At 40.0% G+C, this 23,707-nt stretch overlaps 1 protein-coding gene across 24 annotated transcripts in view; it reads right to left on the bottom strand.

The window, feature by feature from the left end:
- The window catches only part of LRRFIP2 (LRR binding FLII interacting protein 2), a 104,438-nt gene that overhangs the window by 64,101 nt on the left and 16,630 nt on the right, over positions 1-23,707 (bottom strand). For 17 of the 24 annotated variants that reach the window (XM_045037897.1, XM_023260762.2, XM_023260766.2 and 14 more), the window contains 3 exons: positions 20,124-20,267; positions 2,913-2,999; positions 1,148-1,198 (listed from right to left, as the gene is read on the bottom strand). In XM_045037897.1, coding sequence (XP_044893832.1) covers positions 1,148-1,198; positions 2,913-2,999; positions 20,124-20,213 — 228 coding nt within the window. In that variant the 5' untranslated portion in view covers positions 20,214-20,267. The remainder of the gene's footprint in view (positions 1-1,147; positions 1,199-2,912; positions 3,000-20,123; positions 20,268-23,707) is intronic. The other 7 variants (XM_023260767.2, XM_023260773.2, XM_023260776.2 and 4 more) reach the window with 1 other exon arrangement.

Genomic DNA, 23,707 nt, shown 5'->3' with positions numbered 1-23,707 from the left:
AAATACGCTAATATTTCCATGGAAAATTTGCAAGGAAAAGTGATGTCCTTGAGTCACACAAAATGTTCCTAATGCATTATCAGTAAGATAACCCAGTTTCATGCAGAAGATACTTTAAATAAAACCAATTAGGCTAGCTTTAGTAACAAGGGCAGATTCCATTCCAAAGTAACAAACACATACATGAGAACTCACTCAATTTTAAGTAACCAAACATCATCTTTCTCTCCTTTCTAAAATATCATGAGAAGTGTGATAAAGTTTGAAATCTGTAGATCAATACAGTCATAAATATTTTAATTCCAGATGTACTTCAAAATACCGCTACAGAAGGAACGTGCTGATAAAAATGTCTTGTTTAACAGCAATTAGTGGTTCCTAACCCTTTAGGGGTCAGAGATGCCCTTGAGGATCTGGTGATCGTTAACACCTGTGGACATTTCATTAAAAATATCCATGCATTCAACACTCTGCAGATTTTCAGGCTTCCTGCCCCTCTCCCAAGCCTGTTCACGTCCAGGGTTAAGAAGCTCTGCAGGAGGAGACAGTTGGGGAAGTTACAACACTGAAAAAAGCTCAAATTTAGGAATGCTTCCTAAGTACGAATATTCTACTGGTTCGCAATTTGCTCCTGTAACTAAAACACTGGGAACGGTGGTAGAGAAGACTCCAAAAGGAGCTGAGAGAACTGAAAACATAAGAGTAATTTCCACAGAAAATTAAAGAATGACTTGGGCCACCATCTCTCAATGAGGACATTTCTGCCTAGCGTTTTTTAAAAAAAAGAGAAAGAAAGGGGGAGAGGGAAGGAGACAGCGGGGAGAGGAGGGGGGAAGGAGAGAAGTAAAGAAGGACGGACGAATTTGAGGGAGACAAGAACAAACACAGAGGAAGAAAACACATCCATTTACTCAGTCTTCCTTGGTCAAGAGCACTCATGACACAAGTGTGAGGCTAGACTACGAGAGAAAATGGGTGGACTCTAAGTACATGTGTGGTCCACTACAGCCAGAAGAGACTCTCTCTGACCTTTAGGTTCAAACATGCCAAACACTCCTACTTGGCAAACGATTAGTCAATGTTTTACTTCAAGACTGTGTTATTTCAGCAACCGATCACAACATGCGGACAGGCAATCCTGGCCTACCAGCCACTTGTGAATCTGTCCCCATTTCCGGTCAAAGGAATAATGACAGTGCTACAAATACAAAAGTTTCATAAACTGAAGTTTCCAACATACTGCACGCTCTCAAAAGTCTTCAATCAATCATGTACATCTTCCCTGAGGGGCAGTGATCATTAGCTCGACATAAGCTACACGTTCAAAATACAGAAAATCACTAAGTTTAAGTTAACTGTGTTCAATAAGGAAGAGATATACCGCCCTCTGTAGTTCAGAGGAAATGGCACTTATGCTTAGTAACAATCTCCCTATAATTTCCTATAATGCACTGCAACATTTTCATCTTAAGCCAAGACCTGCATTCAATATTTGAAACTATATATGAAGTTAAAAGCAGTGTATGTATCAACTGTTTTTGAGTTTGTGAATAAAGTCTACACAGTCCTCTGTAAACCATTAGCGGAAGATCCACCACCAATATCAAAATAAAGTGTTGAATACTACTCTGCAGGTGTTTTCCCCTTTATACCAATATGGCATCCAAAGTATTTTTTATGTGAATTTTCAGAGCCAGGTCAATCTCAGAATGGAAGGACTAAAAAAAAAAAAAAAAAAAAAAAAAAAAAAGAATATTTGTTTCATTTTAAAGAAGCCCAATTTCTATGATTTTTTTTTTTGCTTTTCTTTCTGATAAAGGTATATTCAAATTTATGAACTATAGAAAAGCATTAAGAAGAAAACAAAACCAATCAATTCCACCACTGACAAACTGAAGTATTGATAGTAATCATTTCTTTCTAGTAGTTTTTGACCCTATATATGGATACTAGTTTTTGTAACACACGATGGAAGTCCTACCAGTCAGTCTTACAGCTGGGTTTGTTTTTTGTTTTTTTTTTTTTAAATTTTCTTATATGAATACTTTCCTCCATTATTAAATATGCTTAACAACTACAAGGTTGAATGACTTCACAGTGTTTTACTATGTAGATATCATTATACAATTAACCAAAACTCTAGGACAATTAGGACTATAGTAAATAACTTTGTCTCCTCTAAGCTGATTCTCCCTGATATAAGTAAAGCACTTTTCATACCGTAACAACTTATTACAATGTACATAGCAAGAGCTGTATAGGTGTTTGCTGTTATTATTTAAAGGAAGATTGCATTTAATTTGCTGACACAGAATGGCTTGTTAAAATACACACATCAGGTCAAACTATTCCCAGTGTTTCAACATGAACCAGATATACTCCATCAGAAGGAAACTAGCCAATAAATAAATAAATAAATAAATAAATAAATAAATAAATAAATAACTAACTCTGGAAAGAAAGAAAGAAAGAAAGAAAGAAAGAAAGAAAGAAAGAAAGAAAGAAAGAAAGAAAGAAAGAAAGAGGAAAGGAAGGAAAGAAAGAGAAAAAGAAGGAAAAAAAGAAAAAGAAAAGAAAAAGAAAAGAAAAGAAAAGAAAGAAGGAAGGAAAGAGAAAAAGAAGGAAAGAAAGAAAGGCAGAAAGAAAGAAAGAAAGGCAGAAAGAAAGAAAGAAAGAAAGAAAGAAAGAAAGAAAGAAAGAAAGAAAGGCAGAAAGAAAGAAAAAGGGGAGGGGAGGAGAGGGGGAGGGAGGAAGGAGGAAGGAAGGAAGGAAGGAAGGAAGGAAGGAAGGAAGGAAGGAAGGGAGGGAGGGAGGGAGGGAGGGAGGGAGGGAGGGAGGGAAGGAAATCAACCAAGTATTGATTTCTTTGACACTGGCATGAAATGAGGAAACGAGGATCACCCCCAAATTACCTCTTTCTGTTGTCGCTCCAGTTCTCTCATGCGTATGTCTCTCGCTTCTGCCCGAGCGGCCCGTTTTGCTGCCAGCCTTGCCTCTGCCTGAAAAGTAACAGACAGATTCAGCTTCATTTACGAACAACACTGACCTCCACCAGCTTCGAGGTTAAGGGGCAGATGGGGCACGACCATTCAAAGGGGGTGCGGGGGGAAGAGATACCCTCTCTATCAGCTGCCTCACTCCGCTCCCGTGCACTCGTGTCTCTGTTCTGCCCCATAGTCTCTCCTGCGATCTGGGCCTTTCCTTTTAAGTGCTCGCTTTGATTCAAACATTTCCCACAACTCATTAAACGTCTTCTTAGTCTCTGCAAACTTGCTTTTTCCAGAATTTCTTTCCCTGTCACTTCACTCCTACAAATTAGAAGCTTCAGAAGCAGTCTCTCTTTCATCTTGGGCATTGCCAATATCCAGGCTCCAAGCACTGCCAATCCTCTACCGCTGAGTTTCTCGCACCCCAACTCGGCCTTCCTTGTGCTGTTTCTGACCGACTGGGGAGCTCTTCACATCTCCCTCCCTTTAAACTCGTACGTAAGTCACATGCCATCGAATTCACCACCTACAACTCTACAATTTGGTGGTTTTCAGCAGCACAGTCACAAGGTTGCACAATGATCATCACTACTATCTGATTCCAGGATATTTTCCTCACCCCAAAAAGAAAGCCTATGCCCATTATAGGCACCCCTCCATCCTCCTCCTCCCAGCTCCCAGAAACCACCAAACGTACTTTCTGTCTCTGTGGACTTGCCTATTTTGGAAATTTCCTACCGGGGACATCATACAATGGGAACTCATCTCTTGCTCGAACACTGCAACCGCAATGCCTTCAAATCCACCTACCTGCCTCCAGAATCCACCCTATAATTCATCTTCTACCTGGTGACGGGACTGTCAATCTGCCTTTCAAAACACATTTCTGATCATGTCATTAAGCTGTATCAAATCCACCACTGGCTCCCCCTCCCTTATGGCTAAAACAAAATTCCACAGATTAGCACAAAGATAGGGGAGGGGAGGGCCCAGCACAGGTATAATTCCTCTCAGTCAGATCTCCCCCTCATTTCCCCGGACTTGTCCCACGTGCACTAGCTGCAGGCCTCCTTGCTCCATCCCAGACTCCAGTGTGTCCCATTAAGCCTCTGTTCACACACGGTCTACCTGGCGAGAGGGATCCCCTCTCCTCTTCGGCTAAAATGTGACCCGTTATGAAGCTTTTCCCCATTCCATCTGCATACAAACGTCTCTACTGTGGCTCTACAACACTGTATTAAAATTACACACTTCTGTCACTCCCACAACTTCCACGTCTCAATCAACGTCTGCTAAATAAACAGAAGAATGTCAGGCCATGGACCAAAGCACCGAGGAAATGACACAGGGAAACAGTGTGACCTACCACATGAAACGTAAAAATCTTCTCAATGATGTCTATCTGGCAGTGGTTTCCCCTGTTCTTGGCCACATCCTACCTGAGTCTGATTCAGATCACCCCCTGATAACTACAGCGGTTTCTTCTTCCATGCCCAAGTCTCACACTAAGACTCAGCCAATATTTAAAAGATTATGGTGAGGAAGCAATTGTGCTCGGTGCTGAGAATGCAGGGTAAGATGTGACATCTCTGCCCCAAAGTCTTCACTCCAGCTGAGGGACGCAGAAACACAACGCTCCAGGAAGGAGTGCAGGAAGAACAATTAGTTTTGCCCAGCAAGGTCGCAGCAGGCTTCTAAGAAGAGGAGACAGCTGAACAGCTAACACTTATTCAACCACCTCAATTCTGGCACTTTCCCAGTCTGATTAACTGGCCTTTTGGTAACAAAAACCCTAAACTGCAATCTGCCAACCTCAAGCTTTAAACAATGACATGGCCAGGGCAATTAATCTTCTCACATGAATTTTTCATTGGCCTCTTATCTTTAAAAAAGCTATTCCGGGGCGCCTGGGTGGCGCAGTCGGTTAAGCGTCTGACTTCAGCCAGGTCACGATCTCGCGGTCCGTGAGTTCGAGCCCCGCGTCAGGCTCTGGGCTGATGGCTCGGAGCCTGGAGCCTGTTTCCGATTCTGTGTCTCCCTCTCTCTCTGCCCCTCCCCCGTTCAAGCTCTGTCTCTCTCTGTCCCAAAAATAAATAAACGTTGAAAAAAAAAAAATTAAAAAAAAAAAAAAAAAAAGCTATTCCTGCCTTCCTTACCCTTTTGACTAGATAGACACCACTTTCTTACTAGAGCTTGTATTTTATAGAAAAACACTTCAAGGCTAAGTTATGCTTCAGCAGATCGCAAATACATTTTTAAATTAACAAAGTATCACTTTTCTAGGGAAAATTTTCAAACCTCCTTTTTTTCTTTTTTATTTAAGAAAAGCCAGAGCAATGTGTTGGGATTGTCATTTCCACGTTATTAGCTTTGTATTTGTGGCCTTCCTTAGAAATGTCTCAATAATGCCCATTTCATCCAAGATCTATGGCCCATTCTGTACAATCTATACTAAAATGGCTCACTATCTTTCTTTCACCAAGTCCAAATTACAGATAATTGAGATCTACTCTCTAATAAGGATTTCTTTTGCAATGAAAGGGCAGGGAACCTGGCTGCAGTGTAACAGAAAGAACACGGGCTTCACAGCCACAAAAATGCCCTTCCCTGTTCCTTATCCTCTGTGCAAACTCAGAGATGCCTCCCTTGGAGAGCGTACTGAAGAAGGTCACTAAACAGCAAGCTTAAAAAAAGGAAACAGGATTTAAAATTACTTTATCTTAGTATTTTTCTACACATTGCTAACAGATGCCTGAGGCAGAACTGATAGTAGGAACAGCAAGCAGCTACAGGAGATTCCAACCCAGCAGACAAAGCCTGCACTGTATGCGTGTACTGATCCAATGGAATAGACAAATTACAGGCACACACAGGACACTTCTAGGTAGTGACACTAGCATTTTCTCCTCTGAATCCTGCACAAAAGTTAGTACAGATTCGTCTTAACACACACTCAGAGATGGAAAATAAATGGGACATAACAATAAAGGATCACAAAAAATTAAGTTTAAAACAAAAAAAAAAAAGTTAAACATGGAATTACCATTTGATCATATCATTCTGTACCTGGGTACATACACAAAAGAACTGAAATCAAAGAGTCAAACAAATATCTATATGCCAATGTTCAAATCAGCCTTATCCATAACAGCCAAAAAGTAGAAACAACCCAATGTCCATCAATGGATGAATAAACGAAATGTGTTATATCCATACAGGAGAATATGATTCAGCTTTTAAAAGGAATAAAATTTTGACATATGCTAAAACAAAGATGAATCTTGAAAACGTTATGTTAAGTGAAATAAGCCAGATACGGAAGTACAAATGTTGTGTGATTCTAATTATTTGAAGTACCTAGAATAAAACTGAACAGTGGGGATAGAAAGTTGAACAGTGGTTCTAAGGGGCTGGAGGGAAGGGAGAAATGGGGAGTTTTTACTTAATGGGTACAGGGTTTCAGTATAAGATGATGAAAAAGTTCCGAAGACGGATAATAGCGATGGTCAGATAACAACGTAAATGTACTCAATGACACTGAACTATATACTTAATGATTAAAATGGTAAATTATGTTACATATATTTTACCAAAAAAAAAGTTAAAGTTAGCATAAGACATGAAATCAGAATTATTCAGGAGCCTAAATCATTGAAGTATTGCAGGGTCTTTAAGCTGATATATGACTCAAACTTTTTTTTTTTTTTTGAGAGAGAGAGAGAGATAGAAAGAGAGAGCACATTCAGGGAAGGGGCAGAAGGAGGGGGAGAGGGAGAGGGAGAGAGAGAGAGAGAGAGAGAATCCTAAACAGGCATATGGTCGAATGCAGGGCTTGATCCCACAGCCCTGGGATAATGACCTGAGCCGAAATCAAGAGTCAGACACTCAACCAACAAGCACCCAGAAGTGCCATGATTCAAACTTTTAAAATAAACAAGAAAATTTAGGAACTGGAAATATGGGTTCACAAGTTACCTGTGAAATCAAGCAGGTCAATGGACTAGGTTTCTAAAAATTTTTCTGATCATGCTGCTTTCAAATATTAGACACAGTAAGGCTGATTAAAGGAAATATGCAATCACATAAGTATAGAAATTTGTTCTTCTTAGGACAATGAAAATTATAGTACAAAAAGTAAAGCTATATTTGGATAGATTTAAATCCCTTTCCTCCTAAATTCTTGGGGCAAATGGAAAAAGAAAATGACAGCAGGAAAAATCATGGGACTCGATCACCCCCGGAACAAAACTGCTTTAGGTTGTGTTAATTTAGAAACATTCCAGATGTGTTAAGACATTCACTGTAGTACTCAACGTAATGATTAGAATCGTACAGTGACCGCTAAGAAAGAACTTGGAGGAAAAGCTGAGAACTAACCACTATGGTTTGAGTACCTTCTACACTAAGGACTCTCCCTTTACCATGAAGATTTTGCATTATCCTCTTTTGGAATTTAAGAAAGTAAAAATATTGTGTGGGTTTGCAAGCCAGGATGGTGGCATCATAGGAGGACCCTGTGCTTATCTTCACTCTAGAACACAACTAGATACTATCAAATCATTCTGAATACCCATAAAATCGACCTGAGGACTAACATAACAACTGCACAACTAGAGGGACAGAAGAGGCCACATCAAGGAAGTTGGAAATTTAGATTAAAACTTGGCAGGAGGAGGAGGAGGAGGAGGAGGAGGAGGAGGAGGAGGAGGAGGAGGAGGAGGAGAAGGAGAAAGAAAGAAGATGGGATTCAATAAAAAGATACATAACTCCATTTTAAAATGGGCAAAGGGGGGCGCCTGGGTGGCTCAGTCGGTTAAGTGTCCAACTTCGGCTCAGGTCATGATCTCACGGTTGGTGGGTTCCAGCCCCGCGTCGGGCTCTGTGCTGACAGCTCGGAGCCTGAAGCCTGCTTCGGATTCTGTGTCTCCTTCTCTCTCTGTCCCTCCCCAACTTGTGCTCTGTCTCTCTATGTCTCTCAGAAAATAAATAAATGTAAAAAAAAAAAAAAAAAAAAGTTTAAATAAATAAAATGGGCAAAGGATTTGACTAGGTATGTTTGTAAAGAAGATACACAAATGGCCAATAAGCACATGAAGAGATACTCAACATCATTAGCCATTAGGGAAATGCAAATCAAAACCACACTGAGATATTTCACACCCACTAGGATGTGTAAAATTAAAAATAAATAAATAACTAGTGTTGGCAAAGATGCGGAGAAATCAGCACCCTTAAACACTGGAAAGGTAAACGGCGCAGCCACTATTCAAAACAGTTTAGCAATTCCTCAAAACATCAACCACCTTCCACAGAGGCCTCATCTTCCCCCAGTGAAGAGGCTCTGTTCCCCTATCTTCCAATCTCTAGAAATGGAACCTCTGCCACACTTGTTCAAGACCAAAGGTCTCAGGGCCTCCTACTTCCTAACCAAATCTTCCTTTATAATATCCCTTGGTTCCCACCTTTGCTTTCCATTCCAAAAGACTCCCCCTCTCCCAAGCAGGCTCTTACCACTTTCAGCCAGAATACTTCATTTCCTAATTCTAACTTCACTGTCTCCATCCCCACTCTCCTCCCATCCTTGCTATTCCATACTACACACTGTTCAAATGATCTGTCTGCAACACCAAGGAACAAGTGAGATAAAACATCCCCACATAAAATATAATATATTTTGTGGTATCCAATGTTCAAAATTATCCTTACACAAATTTGGATTCTGTTGCTCCTTTGGTAAAATAAACGCAGGAGAACAGGCTAAAATAAAACTACTGTGGCTCCCAGTGGCATTCCAGATAAGAAACTCAACTGAAACCAATCCTATCATAAATCTTCCATCTGTCCAGTGGGTTGACAAGTAAGGCAGGATCCATCCGATTCACTGCAGAGTGCTCACTGTTTCCTTGGAATACAATTCACAAGTCAAATTTCATTTGGGACTATTGGCGGGGGGGGGGGGGAGTTATGTTTACTTAAAAAAATAGCTTGAATCCATCATCCTAAGATTCAAAGGCAAGAAAATTAATTATAAGCTATATAACTTAATATAAATATAAATATACCCCTCCCGACACACACACACACACACACACACACACACACACACACACACACACCCTCTCCATGCTATGATGTGAACCCCATCTTCCCCAGGGATCTTGCCTCAACCATGTGATCTCTCTTCTCTGTCTTCACCCTTATTGGCTTGTTCTTCTCATTAGGTAGGTTCAAACTCCCTCCCATCTTTCAAAAACAAATAACGAACAAACAATCCCATCCTGGTTCGATTCTGCCTTATCTTGTCTTTACAGCCGACTTTTCTCACACCTCCTCCTCGTTTCTCACTCTCTCCACATGACTGCCTTCTGGCTTCTGCCCCAACCATTTTCCTGCAAGTCAGTCACTAATGACCTCTAACTACCAAGCCCAATAGGGTTTTTCTATGCTTCCCTCGCTTGTCAGTTCTGCACTTCCAACATCCCTCACCACTCAATTGCTTCTTAAAACTCTCAGCTCGTGGCTTTCTGCAATACTAACCTCCCAGTTTTCCTCATGACTCTCTGATCTCTCCTCCTCAGAACTTATCATGAGCTCATTTTTCTCTACTAGCTCCTTAAATTTTAATGCAACCAAAGCTTCCAGGCTTAACTCCCTCTTTTTACTCTAGGCTCCGCAGCCCCCCACCCCACCCCAGGTGACACTGATGACCCGTAAATCTTCTGTCCACCTCAGACTTTTCTCCCACTGTCCTGATCCAACTGGCGATTAGCTACTTGGGCTGTCCCACTGGAACCTGAGACTCAACGTATTACAAACTGAATCTATAGCCCTTCCCTTCAGCTTGCTCTTCCTCTTTCTGTTCCGGTCACCCAAAACCTGAGGTGAAGAATCAACACAATGCCCCTCTTTCTTTTTTTACCCCCCCCCCCACACACATACATTAGGTCATTCGACCTCAACTAGGTAGCTCCCATCGAGACTCTCTCTCTTTACTATTCCTTCCATCCAAATTGTCCTCCCCATTCCCACTATCACTGCCTTAACTCAGGCTCTTGGCAGCTCCAGCAAAGATGACTACAGCAGCTCCCCGGCTAGATTTCTGCCTCCTACCAGTCATTCTCCACATGGTAGCTAAACCCGTTAGGCTACAAATCAAATCTGAAAAGGGTTTTACCCTTCAGTGGCTCCTCCACAGCTTGCAAAACCAAATTTAAACTCCGCGGCGCACAAATCCCTTCAGGATTGGTCCCTGCGGTCTCTCTAGCATCTTCTCCTCCCATTCCCCAACCTCTCCCCAGCCATACTGAGTTATCACCCTGGCGGCTTCCCATATGGTTCTACTTGTTTCACACCCGCACGCCTGTAGAGCACTTAGAAAACAATACAGAAAAACCCGTAAAACAATACTGTTCACGGAGCTATGTATTAGAACTTTTAGAACATAGACAGGAAGGGTATCTTACGATTTTATTACAGTAGTTCCCTGTTGGGTGAGAGGGGTAGGGGAAGATAGGCCTAGGGAGTGAAACAAAGGACCCTAGACTTGGTTTATAATGTCTTCTTTCTCCCTTCTTTCTCATCTTTTTTTAATCTGAAACAATTGTCACCAAACATTATACTATTATCAAAACCTTCCTGCATTTAATATTTTCAAAGAGTAGTGCATGAAAACACACACTTCAATGTCTTAAAAAAAAGAGAAACCTCTAGCTTTAAAACTTTTGTCCTACTGTGCTCATGTAACACTTTTCAAGGGAGGCAAATTAAAACTTTGTAATTTGACAGAAATGCACTTAATGAAGCCAAGTGTGGAGTTGCCAGCCTGCATGTATATCCATTAGATAAAACCCATGTAACTGGCATAAGAAGAAAAGACAAAATACGATCTGGATCTTTACAGACTACGCTTTAATTTCAAGAAACCTGAAATACAAAATTCTAGAAAGTGAAACATTCAAGGAAAATGACTAATTCAGGTAGCTAAGACTCAGAGTTTACTGTGTTTAATTTTGTTTATTTTTCCATGACACTCATGCCAAAAGAACCGTGAAAGACAAATTGAGACATAATATTTATTGTGTTGCTATGGTTTCCAGACTAACAAATAAAAATCATTACTTGATTTCTTAGCAACTTCCCTTTAGTAGAAAATCTCAGGTACCATTTTTTCTTAATTAAATCTTACAACGTAATTATGGTTAACTACTTTTCATAAAGTTTTTGGTAGTTGAAGACCAACTGTATAAATTTTTCTGAGCACAAACAGCTACATGTATTAGATAAAATCTAGGGATTTTTAAGCCATTTTCTTCTGATGTCGAACGACTATATACTCCTTTTATTGAGACCTTTTGATGGCAAAATATTCTTTTGTAATGAGAGAGGAAATTTAAGATTACAGACTTTACTACTGAGGTCTGAATATAACCTAACAGAGAGATCACTCAGGAGAACTGAAACTTTGGATCTGCAGTGACACATCTAACCAAAGGGAAATTACGAATCACAGTAGAAATACTTTGGGAGAAAAAGAAAGGGTGTTGCCAGTAACGTCTTCATATTTAGGTTACTGATACTGTGCTGTTTGAACTTTTTTCTCCAAATTCCTGTAAATCACAGGAATGGTAAAGATTATGACAATGAATGCTATACCAAATATATTTCAATCACATTGACACAAAACTAAATCTTGTTAATTTTGGTTAGAAGAACAAATCAAGAACAGGGAGATAATCAGAGTGACGCTGGCCATTACAGAGCCAGAACTCTGACTCAGTTCCAGGGGTAAATGGGGAAAAAAATGGAGAGAGTTCTGAACTCAATGGACACTGGTTGCATTCATGTATTAATGCCACTGGAAGGAATTCTAAATGACTAAAAACAACTTAGATTTGCTCTTTCAAAGGATTTGTCTAATAAAAACAGTAAGTACAGGGGGAGAATTTTTTAACTGAGTAGAAATAAAAATATAGTCACTCTCCAAAACTCTGAAAAATTAACTCACATTTCATAACCTTTTATAAATTTTTGAAGACCACTGTTGAGAACACTCGAAAGTACTTAAAAATTTTTTTTCTAATGTTCATTCATTTTTGAGAGAGACACAGAGTGTGAGCGGGGGAGCAGAGAGAGAGGGAGACACAGAATCTGAAGCAGGCTCCAAGGCTCTGAGCTGTCAGCACAGAGCCCAACACAGGGCTTGAACCCACAGGCCGCGAGATCATGACCTGAGCCAAAATTGGGTGCTTAACCAACTGAGCCACCCAGGTGCCCCAAAAATATTTTAAACAAGAATAACTCTGCTTCCTATGAAGTCAGCTTTTCAGACAAATCTGATTTGCACAGAACAATGTGAACCAAACACAAAAGGATGATCAAAAAAGTGTCAGAATTAAGACTTGAGACTTGACCTTGAAATCCTTGAAGTGCTTTAGGATTCAACCTGAGGAATGATTACTTTCAACTCTATACTTCCTCCCTAGACAATCTCACCAATACTCACAATTTCAATTACCTTCTACATGCTCATAAGTCTCAATTTTTATCTACAGCCCAGGCCTCTCCTTGGAACTCTTGATCCATATCCACAAACTGCCTCTTCATAATCTCCACTTAGATGCCTCCCGGACACCTTAAATACAATACACATAAATCCGTGATCCTCCCTCTCCAAGCCTCCTCCCCACTTGAATGTTCCCTACCACCACCCAGATGATGCACAATCCAAACCTTTCCCTCTCTGCTACCCAAACACAGCCACTCACCAAGCATCGACTACTTACTTCTCCGTTCCAACCACCTCTCAACATGCCCAGCGTCATACCTCTGGGCCAGGCCCCCACTGCCTCTGAAAGTCTCACGACTCATCTCCCCACATCCACTAATGTCCTTTTTGATATAATCTCCAACCTGCACTAAAGTCATCCTTTCAAGGCACAGATCTGATCACGTCATGCCCCTACACAAAACCTTTCAATGGTTTTCCACTGTTCTTAGGACACAGACCCAAATCCTAAATACAGTCTAAAAGAACCTGCCTCAGGGTTCTCAGCCTTGGCCCTACTGACATTTGGGCCAGATAATTCTTTGTTGTGAAGGGTATCCTGTGCACAGCAAGATGTTTAGGGGCAACTCTGGTCTCTAGCCACAAGCTCTATCTAGTAGCACACCCCTCCTGTTATCTCCAAAATATCTCCACACATTGCCAAATGTCCTCTGGGAGACAAAATCACCCTCGGTTGAGAACCACTGGCTTATATGATCTGGCTCCTGCCTACCTCTCTGACTCCTCTCCTCCTTGCTGTGCATGTTGGTGTTAGTGATCTCACGGAAGGCATAATACTTTCAGGGTGTAGGAGCCCCCGTGCAAATTTCAGTCCTACCCTTTCTAGCTATGTGACCCTGAGCAAGTTACTCACTTCTCCACACCTTGCATTCATCATGGATAAAATGAGAATAGCAGACCACCTCACAGCGTCGTCATGAGGACTAAATCCCTTTAAAGAACTTAGGACAGTGACTGGTACATAATACAAGCTCAGGAATCAGTAAATATTAGCTGTTGTTATTATTCTTCGAATTCTCCATACTCTTTTAGTCTCAAAAGCTTGTCACACATTCTTCCCTCTGACTGGAGAGCTCTTACCTACATCTGGCAACTCTCTTCCCCTCAATAATTCCACTCATTCTTCAGAACTCAGTTGAAAGGGCACTTCCTCAGGGAAGCCTTCCCAAAGCCCCCAAACATGTCAAGCCCCACTGCCACACACTCTTTAATAAAAGCATTTACTTTTTATTCAAAGCACTTAACACAGTTGCAAACAGATGACCGTATTTCCTTGATTCTAAGAATGCCGGTGATCAGCACTGACAGTCACAGCTTACAAGACAAAAAAAGAAATTACCGTGTAAAATGTAGATACTAATTTTGAAGAAAAAAAAGGAACTGAAAGTTGAGCTAGTCCATTATGCAGTTTCCCCTGTAGAATCTAAGCACCACGAGGGCGACGACCGTGTTAGACGTGTCTACCCCACATCCCTCATACGTGTGCTTGCAGAGAACAGATGTGCATACTGAATGGATGACATTCAACATCTGTGCAGTTTTTTTCAACTCTATTCTTAAATGAAAGATGGTATTAACACCCATAAATATTGTGATTATGGTAATTCACAATTATTTGCATCTTCAAAAGCTGCTATCCTTGTCAAAAGTTTTTCATCCTTAATTTATCCTAAAAATGAGAACGTTACTCAAGTAAAATAGTGAGGTAACCACAGGACCATTAGCTCTACCAACCTATTATAGTTAGCATTCCACAAAACAATAACACCAGATGAGGAAGGGTGCCTGGGAGGCTCAGTTGGTTAAGTAACTGACTTCGGCTCAGGTCATGATCTCATGGTGTGTGAGCCCTGCCTGCATCAGGCTCTGTGCTGACAGCATGGAGCCTGCCTGGGATTCTCTCTCTCTGCCCCTCCCCCACTCATATTCCATCCCCCCCATAAATAAATAAATAAATAAATAAATAAACAAACAAACAAACTTTAAAAATAGAAAACAGGGGCACCTGGGTGGCTCAGTTGGTTAAGCATTGGACTTCCACTCAGGTCATGATCTCATAGTCCGTGAGTTCGAGCCCCGCATTGGTCTCTGTGCTGACAGCTCAGAGCCTAGAACCTGATTCAGATTCTGTGTCTCCCTCTCTCTCTCTCTCAAAAAAAAAAAAAAAAAAAGCAAGCAAAAGCATTAAAAATTTTTTTTAATACAAAACAATAACACTGGACAGTATCTGTTAAACTATAAGCACAATTCTTCCCTTTATATCCTTCCATTCAGGCTGCTAATCCATAATCAAAACCCACAAGCTTCTGATTCTCACACTAGATGCCTGGATGACTATTACTTCTGTAGGCAGCAAAATGCAATCCAACCACTGACCATCAACAGATAAATGGATAAACAAAATGTAATATATCAAACAGTGGAAAATTATTCAGCCATAACAAAGGAGTGAAGTAATTTAAAGGAGGGGGAAGGAATGAAGTTCTGACACATGTTACAACATGGATGAATCTTGAAATCCTTACGCTAAGTGAAAAAAAGGCAAATACAAAAGGATAAATACTATATAATTCTACTTATATGAAATATCCAGAATTAAGCAAACTCCTAGAGACCTAAAATAGATTAAAGGTTACCAGGGGCTGGAAGAAGGGGAATGAGGAGTTCTTACTTAATGGCTACAGAATTGACATCTGGGGTGATGAAAAGGTTTTGGAAATAGACAGTGGTGATGGCTACACAACATTGTAAATGCAATGAATGCCACTGAATTGTAGTCTTAAAATGGTTAAAATGGCAAATTTTGTTATATATATTATAATCACAACTTTTAAAAAATAATGTTGTAAAATACCAAAAACCATTTCAAAACCATACCAAAAACATTTCAAATGGGTGAATTATATCTTAATAAAGCTATTTTTAAAAAATGAAATCTGAAAGCTCTAGCAGCCACAAATGTTGAAAAGAAATAAAACCTTCCTTCGTTATCACAAGTAGGTATATGCTCCAAACACGTCCACATGTACACCTGCTCAACAAGTCTCTGAACACTCCATTTGCTAGACTCCAACTCCAGCTCCTATAAAATCAATTTCTATGCTCGTCACTGATCTTTTAGATTTAAAAGAACTGTCCATTAAGAGCATGAATCTTTTTGGGTCCTGGATCTCAAGGGAAATCACAGAATTTTAGAGCTGGAAGGACTCTCAGATCATAAGATCCGAAATTAAGCAATGTTCTGATAACTTCCATTTGGAGAGATGTGCATGAAACATGTTTTCTTCGTATTTTCAGCTCCAAAACAAGGAGATTAGTAATATTCCAGGCTTCTTGATACCTCAAAAAGACTGTTTGCTATCCCTTCAAAGGCTTAACTTCTTCTGGGAACACTCACCATAACATTCACCAAACTTACTGCAAGTAAGGCGGCATAAGTAGCTTTTGCCCAACCCTCATCTTTTTCCTTTGGAGAGCCAGCGGCCTCAGGCTTCCCAATTTGATACACTCCGTGCTGTTAGGTAATTTTCGCTTAAAGTCCATGCTTCAACTGCATTTCCCCCAAACCTCTGGAACAACCAAAGCCAAACAAGCAAGAAAGGAAAAGAATCCGCATTGGTCTCCTGACGCCCTAGAGGACTTGCTGGTGACCCCTTCTGACTCAGCTCCTCTGAGCTCTTCTGAGAGCTGTGACAGACCAACCCCCCCACCCCGCCCCCGCCCCCAGCCGCAGAGCAGTCACATGCCTACTAGACGGTGGGACTTCTAAATCCATCCACATTCCTGCCTTCCCAGAGCAATCTTCAAACTTCTAAATGTCCTTCTTAGAATGTACACAGGTCTTACAAAACAAAGACTTCGACCCCTGTAGATGGGTGGTGATAATGGTTACACAACAATGTGAATGTACTTAAAGCCACAGAATCCTACATTTTAAAAATGGTTAAGATGCTAGGTTTTGTGTGTGTTTTACCACAATGTACTCAGTTCCATATTTAGCAGGCAAACTATCCAGTCTGCAGAATGTATTTATGCCTTTTGTTTCTTTTCCTCCTCATTCTCCCCAGTTCCCTGACTTGGGATCAACTGAGGAGCAAAGAAACCTGAGCAAATAGTAAGCAGGAGGAAAAAGAGATTATTTTTCTGTATTTATGGCATTCCCTGTCTACTGCAAAAAGCAATGTGAAGTGAGAAAAGAAAAATTAAACACTTAAAATTTAGCTATAAAAAAAAGGATTAAGCTATTGTCCTCTTTAAAAATGATAAGGGTTCTTGGGGGCGCCTGAGTGGCTCAGTCGGTTAAGCGTCCGACTTCAGCTCAGGTCACGATCTCGCGGTCTGTGAGTTCGAGCCCCGCGTCGGGCTCTGGGCTGATGGCTCAGAGCCTGGAGCCTGCTTCGGATTCTGTGTCTCCCTCTCTCTCTGCCCCTCCCCCGTTCACGCTGTCTCTCTCTGTCTCAAAAATAAATAAAACGTAAAAAAAAAAAATGTTTAAAAAATGATAAGGGTTCTGTTCATTTTTGTTTCTTCCTAACTTCAGGCATGGTGTGTGTGTGTGTGTGTGTGTGTGTGAGTGAGTGAAAGGAGAAAATAAGGATTAAGGACTATCTGCGAGTGTCAACCAAGCAATGTATGAATGGACAATTAAGAATTGGCTATGAAAACTGTAAAGGAAAGAAAAATAACCACAAGGAATATATGAAAGAATTGTTAAAACTACCGAACTTCTAAAGTTTTCAAACCACTACATCACACATTGGGCACCCGTGCAAATAAAAGTCGTCAATTTAGTAAAGACTGTCCCTTTCACGTTGAAGGCTAAGATCAGCTTTTTGACCAGATTATTGGAGATGGTATATTCATATTGAGAGCTCTGAAAACAGAAACATAAACTAGAAATACTGGCCTTTTAAACCCTTTTATAGTAATAGCTTTTATTATTATACTATAACTTATCATTTAATAATCAGATTAAATTTGTTATTGCATAGCAAAATAATAATATACAGGGAGGAAAACAACCTGGAAGTATAAAAAACTGACCATCCAAGTGTATTTTGGTTCATGGTCCCCAAACCTGACTGGCCATCAAAATCCTCTGGGAGGAAGTGTGTGTGTAGGTGTTTGTGCATACCCATACGTGCACACACAGTTAAACACAGGTTTCTGAGCTCAACCCCCACAGATTCAGATTCGCAAGCACAGGTAAGGCCTGGGAATCTGAACGCTGAAAAATCTCCCTGAGTCTGGCAATCAAAAATGTTTTAGAACACCTATCTTACTACATTTTTTTTTTTTTACAAAAAAAAGACTCTTTTACCTGTATTCTCACTTTCAATTATGACATTAATAAGCAACAAAATAGCCACTGCAAGCCTAACACTATGCTAAAGGTTTACATGCTTTATTTCCTTTAATCGCCACAACAGCCTTATAAATACAGGAAGACAATACTGTTCCCATTTTACAGATGAGGGAACTGAAATCCACAGTAGCTACTTAACAAAATTACTCTACCAGCAACTAACAGGGCCAGAATTAAAAGCCACACTTACAACTCTCCAAAGCCTGCCTATTCTGGAAGAGTATGGTACAGTAGAATGAACAATGGCTTTACAGAGCTGAATTTGAGCCCCAGGTCTCATACCTTTTAGACATTCATCTCAGCTTCATCTGTTTCCTTGTCTGTAAATAAGGCTAATAACAATACCTATCCTACCTAACACACAAAGTTATTATGAGAATCAAGATGTGCAAGTACTTTCAAAATCATGAAAAGTTACAGAAAACAAACTGGGGGAGTTGGAGAATATTGAGTAACAGTATAGCATAGCGAGTGTTTGAATGCTCAGACCTTGGAACCAGACTTCATGTGTTTGAACCCAAGCTCTGCTATTTCCTGCCTATGTGACCTGAGGAAAAATATTTAACTCTTCTGTGAGATGGTTTATCTGTTAAGATGGAGATAATAATAAAACCAATCTCAGAATTTTGTGAAGATTAAATGAATTAATGCAGTTTGAATGCTTACAATAGTATTTGTCACATAGTAAGTATGCAAGTGTTAAATGTTTAAAGGCACCCACTTTTGCAAATGAAGTGTCACATCCAAAAAAGAAGAGTTGAAACATTTAGTAAAATACAGACAAGCCTAGAAGGTGCTCACATTTGCTTTCCTTATAGAAATCTGGATAAATCTCTCCAATTTGGGAGGTAAACATTTTGAGTAGTTTCAGTTTTCAACTAAAACTATGTGGCTCCCAAAATGCCTCATTTTTGCAAATACTTAACATCGCTATAACTCCTTTTCATTCCATTTTCAAATATCTTTTACCCTTTTATCTGAAAATAGCTCACTTGATTTTTTTGAGAGAGAAAGAGAGGGGGCGCAAGTGAATGAGGGGCAGAAAAGAGGAGAGAGGGAGAGAGACAGAGAGAGAGAGACAGAGAGAGAGAGAGAGAAGCAGGGCTCACCCAGTTTGGGGCTCAGGCTCACCCAATGTGGGGCTTGAACTCACGAACTGTAAGATCAGGACCTGAACCGAAGTCAGATGCTTAACGACTGAGCTACCCAGGCACCCCTCACTTGAGTTTTTTTAAATATCACAATTTTGTCAACCGTTTTTAGATTACTTTTGTCTTTGCCTCAAACATCGTTCTACAGAATTTGACTTCTAATTCAAAAGCTAACTGAGTAGCTGACCAGAGGAAAAAGTTAACAAAGAGCTGGATCAAAAAGAGACCGTATAATATGTCAAAAGGAAACAGCACTAGCCCTAAATGAGCTATTTACTAAGAATAACAAAGAGGAAGTGGTGAGGGCCTAATCCTCACAAAAAGAATACAATTTAATAATGCTCTACCCAATTCTCGTGCCAGATTAGTTTACCGTCAGGTCTGCAGCTGCAGACAGAGTCAGAGTCTGAAACAAAGTTGGCACCTCACTAAGAAATCACAGCTGGGAGTTATCTTAAATTTCCAATATGCAACAGGAAATGCTGCCAGTGACTCAAAGGTGACAGCCCTTTCCATTTGTTTCTTTCTCCTAAATTGTCAACAAACCAAAACAAAAATGCTGCAGAAGCTCTGGTATTAGCTAAAAGTTAAACATAAAAATTCCAACGCAGTATTTCAAAACCCGGCTAAAGCAACTGAATCTGAGCAGACACCAAATAAGGATTGTTTCCGTCAACATTTATACGGTGCCTCCTGGAATATGTTAACGGCACAGCCCATGAGCGTTTCTATGATACAGCTGTCAGATTTGCCACATTCTAATTACGTTAAGTTTCAATACTGAAGGTTAATTACAAATTTCAAAACATTCCAACAGGTACCTCAAAGTAATCCGCAACAAATAAAAGGAAAAACTAATTTCAGGTAAGAGGAACAGCCAAATAAAGAGACGGTAACTGTATGTCACTCCAACACATCATTTCGAGGCCACATATAACATCTCACAGTAAGCATTCTGAAATTAGCTCAGTTAACGAGAAAGTCTACCGAGATCTAACCCCCACCCCCGGGCTTTTACAAAGACTCAGTGTTGGGAGGGGGTTTTCCAGACACACCTCTCTGGCAATGTTACTCAAAGCTTCATCTTCTGCAGAAAATCGGTCTTTTACAGGCGTCCTTTTCCTTCCAGAACCAGGCGTCCCCATGTTGTCTTCTTAACAGTTCCTTAACTGTGAAACGTGATTTCACTGTTTTCAGCCCTGAAATAAACAGACACAGAATAACTTAGGATGTTTCTCTTTGTATCACTTTAAAGCTCCTTTATACATTTGCTTTTAGAAATGTGAAGTTATATTTCTGTATTTAATTTACATGTAAATTAGTCACCAGATACTTTTTCCCACTATCAAATTATGCCAATAAATGTTAGAATACTTAAATTTATACTTTTTTACCATACTACTCACGGCAACCTACTAGAACGTGTGGTAATATTAGCCTCAGAAAACTGCGGTCAGTAGTAATTCTTATCAGTATACAGTATACTTATCAGTATAAAATTAATACAGGTATTTCTAAAACTTATTCCCATTCCAGAGCAAAAGAAAAAAAAAATTTTCAGAAAAGTCATTCAGTCTAAAGCTCTGAAAAAACATATCAAGAAATTTTAGTATAGAACTTTAAACTTACAAAGGTAAGTTGGCTGTTTAATGTAATTTAAGAAACAATTCCAATTAAACTATTACCACGTAAAAGAACAAATGAAGGCTTATTATTCTGCAATTAACAATAACTAACACTGTCCACACAACAAATATCTGAGTGCCTGTCACTGCCAGGTACTGTGGAAAGTGCCAAAGATACAGTGACAAATTAAACTGACTCAGGCCAATGATTAAGAATGTATCTGTGGATCTATTATTATTGTGGTTATTATGAAAGAGACCTATTTTTACAAAAGAGAGAAGAAAAATTCATCTGCCAGGATTAAATAATAAGGATAATAAAGATCATCTAACCTTCCAAATACATGGTATTTGAAATTAAAGATTCCCATGAGAAAAAGCATCCCCATTTGCATGACCTCCCTCTCTCCTATACACATTCCTGAGAAGTACGGCTCATTTAGTAAAATACTCATTAACTTAAAAAAAATTTTTTCCTAGCTTTAACAAAATAAACTGACAAAATTTCATCACACCGTGAGTCACAAAGGAATTCTCATGTAAGTCTGTACCAGCAGAATAAACTATATAAAACTCCAAGTGACTTTAATGTGTTGGAATTTACTCGGTTCAGGCAAACTAAAATAGAACTTCATCAATTCACTCTTCTAAAAAAAGTCTTCTCCAATGAAAATTCAGGCCATTCCCCTCTTATCTGACACCATTTCTTATTCCCACATAGCTAGCATGCTATGTTTGTCAATCAAAACGAAGACGGATGATAATTCATTACTCTGCCACAGAAAATCCATCTGGGCACGATAAGCAATGGAAACAAAGAGAAAGAATGTAGGCCTGAAACCAGCAGCTGATAAGTCCCAGCCACAAATCGAGACAATTTCTGAAAAGCTCGGTGCTGGTTTTTCAGAAGTCTCCCATCATCCCCATGCTCAGCATCATTTTAAAGACCATACACCTTAATAGTAACAATGCACAAATACTAGTCACCCACTGAGAAAAAAAGCAGCCGGTAACGCTTTTCAAAGACAGGAGTGACAATTTAACCGATGCACAGTGATATCACCCAGTATCTGTCCTTCAGCTAGCTTTCCAAGGGCACATTCAAAGACAATTCACAGAAACAGGAGACAAAAGCAGGCATTTTCTAATTCCAGGAACATAAAGATAATTACAGAAGAAATTAAGATTTTATCAAAAGTTTAACAGCGGTTTCATTAGAAGGAAAAGAATTATGGCTGCGCTTTTTCTTCTTTTTGATTCTCCAGCATTCCAACTACATCAGGGAGAGATGCACTTAAAAAAAGTAATAAACACACCGGGTGCAAGGCTCAAAAAAGAAAGTGGCCCCAAAGTGGATCACACCCAAGTTAGGCCCCATACACCACACAGCTGACACACACTATCTGAAGCCACTGCTGGAGACACTCTTTTGAATGTATTTCTTTTTCCTCTTTTTCCATAACCCATTTCCTTCTTTCTCAACAAACACTGCCCTAGACCTCAGACCTGTCAGGATATTCCTAGCACACAGATCTACATAAAGAATTATGTTTTCTTAAAAATGCTCCAAATGAAACTGTCCCAACAGGCTCCGGGCTAGCCAGCCCGGCGAGAAAGATGACAAGAAAAAAGAAACACAGGATAAGCGGGAAATGGGAACAACTTCTGGTCTTCCTGGTCCTTCTTGTCTTATCTGTAGGGAGTATCTAGTTTCAATGACTCATTGGTCAGGGCCTATCACCACTTTCAGGTGCACATGAGTCAGATCAACCATCGCCTATGTCAAAAAGCAATCTAACGTTTTTGAAAGAATTCCACGATTTGTACTCTGTAGGCAGACATCCTCACTAATACTAGAAAGGGTAAAGCTTTTCAGCTCCTATGCAATCTATCTTCAAAATGACAAAAATAAGGATACAGACTCAAAAGGTGATCTCAAATAGACTACTTCCAGTTTCTGATCCTGAAGGACTTTCAGTAAATTTCTATCGCAAGGTTTCCTCAAGTCCACATTCTTCAGGAGCCATATTCATCTCTTCCAGCTTTTCCTTAATGGTATCAACCAAACCAAGAGCTAAACCTTTACATCCACCGCCAAAACCAAAACTGCCCACGTTTTTGTCAAGTCCGTTACCCAATGTGAAGCTGATTTTCTCCAGCTGCTTTTGTCATTAAGGATCTGCTACCTAAGGGAAAGTAGGGAAGTACCTTCAAGGATGTTGTGAAACCTAAACCTTCCAAAACAGATCAACAAGGCTTTCTCTTCTCCAATGAGCTTCACATGCAATCGATTTCTGAAAAATAGGCATTATGCCACATTAAGTGACACTTAAATCATGATACTGTTCACTTTTGTGCGAACAGAACGGGGATGTAGAATCAGTACGTCACATTCTAAATATAGCCCACTTAGAGAGTTCTGTCTGGATCCCAATAGTTGCAGTTCCTTTATATCTGAGTACTTCATCCTGGGGAACTCAAAATATTGGCATAGGTCTTTGTGTCAGGGTCCTCACTACAGTTAACGCCAGTCTGCGCAATAAAACATTTGCTAGTTATTCAGCAAATCCCAGCAGCTGGAATGGCACTTGAACTAAAGACGAATGTGAGCACAGCTGTTGCTACTGGACTAAATTTAAAGGGAGAGGATCTGAGTTCAACGGCTACCCTGCCCTTTCCCGTGCCTGAGCCTTGGTTTCTTCACTCACGGCACAGACAGATCAACCATCCAGCTATCCAACACGGTGAACGGGAGGCTCAAGTGAGTTCAGACAAATGCGAACACTCAATAAACTCATAAAGCACTCCATAAATGTTTCAAGCGTGTTAAATCAACTATCTCTTTACACATTTAGCTTATGAAGTAGACAAAGGGGCAATCCTTGCCTTTCTTTACATGTTCATACGCTTAACTAAACAAAAACACCCTCAAGTTATTTCCTCCAGCATGCATTATGTGGTATCATTAACAATGTTAAGAATATTTGCTGAAGCATGGAACAATCTAGAAAAAA

This window comes from Felis catus, chromosome C2, assembly GCF_018350175.1.
Source record: "Felis catus isolate Fca126 chromosome C2, F.catus_Fca126_mat1.0, whole genome shotgun sequence".
Lineage (NCBI taxonomy): Eukaryota > Metazoa > Chordata > Mammalia > Carnivora > Felidae > Felis > Felis catus.
This window is presented reverse-complemented; position numbering and strand designations above follow the sequence as displayed.